Raw genomic sequence first — 207 nt, forward strand, 5'->3', positions numbered from 1 at the left:
TGGATCTGCTTCTGTCTTACAGCCCAAGATGCTCGGTCTCCTCCTTCGCAGAAGCGTAGGACAGACGACTCCACCTCCACCGGAGACCTGCAGCCCATGCCCACCTCCCCGCCCGCCGACGCGCAGAGCCCCGGTGCCCCCGATGCTCTCTTCTCCAGCCCCCCGCAGTTCCGCCACTCCGGTACGCCCGGGCCCGGGCCGGCCGGC

General features: G+C 70.0%; 1 protein-coding gene across 1 annotated transcript in view; it reads left to right on the forward strand.

Moving 5' to 3' along the window:
- Positions 1–24: 24 nt before the first annotated feature.
- The window catches only part of MCM4 (minichromosome maintenance complex component 4), a gene marked incomplete at its 5' end in the record, with an annotated part of 12,185 nt that continues 12,002 nt past the window's right edge, over positions 25–207 (forward strand). The window contains one exon of the mRNA XM_009696451.1: positions 25–181. Coding sequence (XP_009694753.1) covers positions 25–181 — 157 coding nt within the window. The remainder of the gene's footprint in view (positions 182–207) is intronic.

Source organism: Cariama cristata, unplaced genomic scaffold (genome assembly GCF_000690535.1).
Source record: "Cariama cristata isolate BGI_N322 unplaced genomic scaffold, ASM69053v1 scaffold10763, whole genome shotgun sequence".
NCBI classification, from domain to species: Eukaryota; Metazoa; Chordata; class Aves; order Cariamiformes; family Cariamidae; genus Cariama; species Cariama cristata.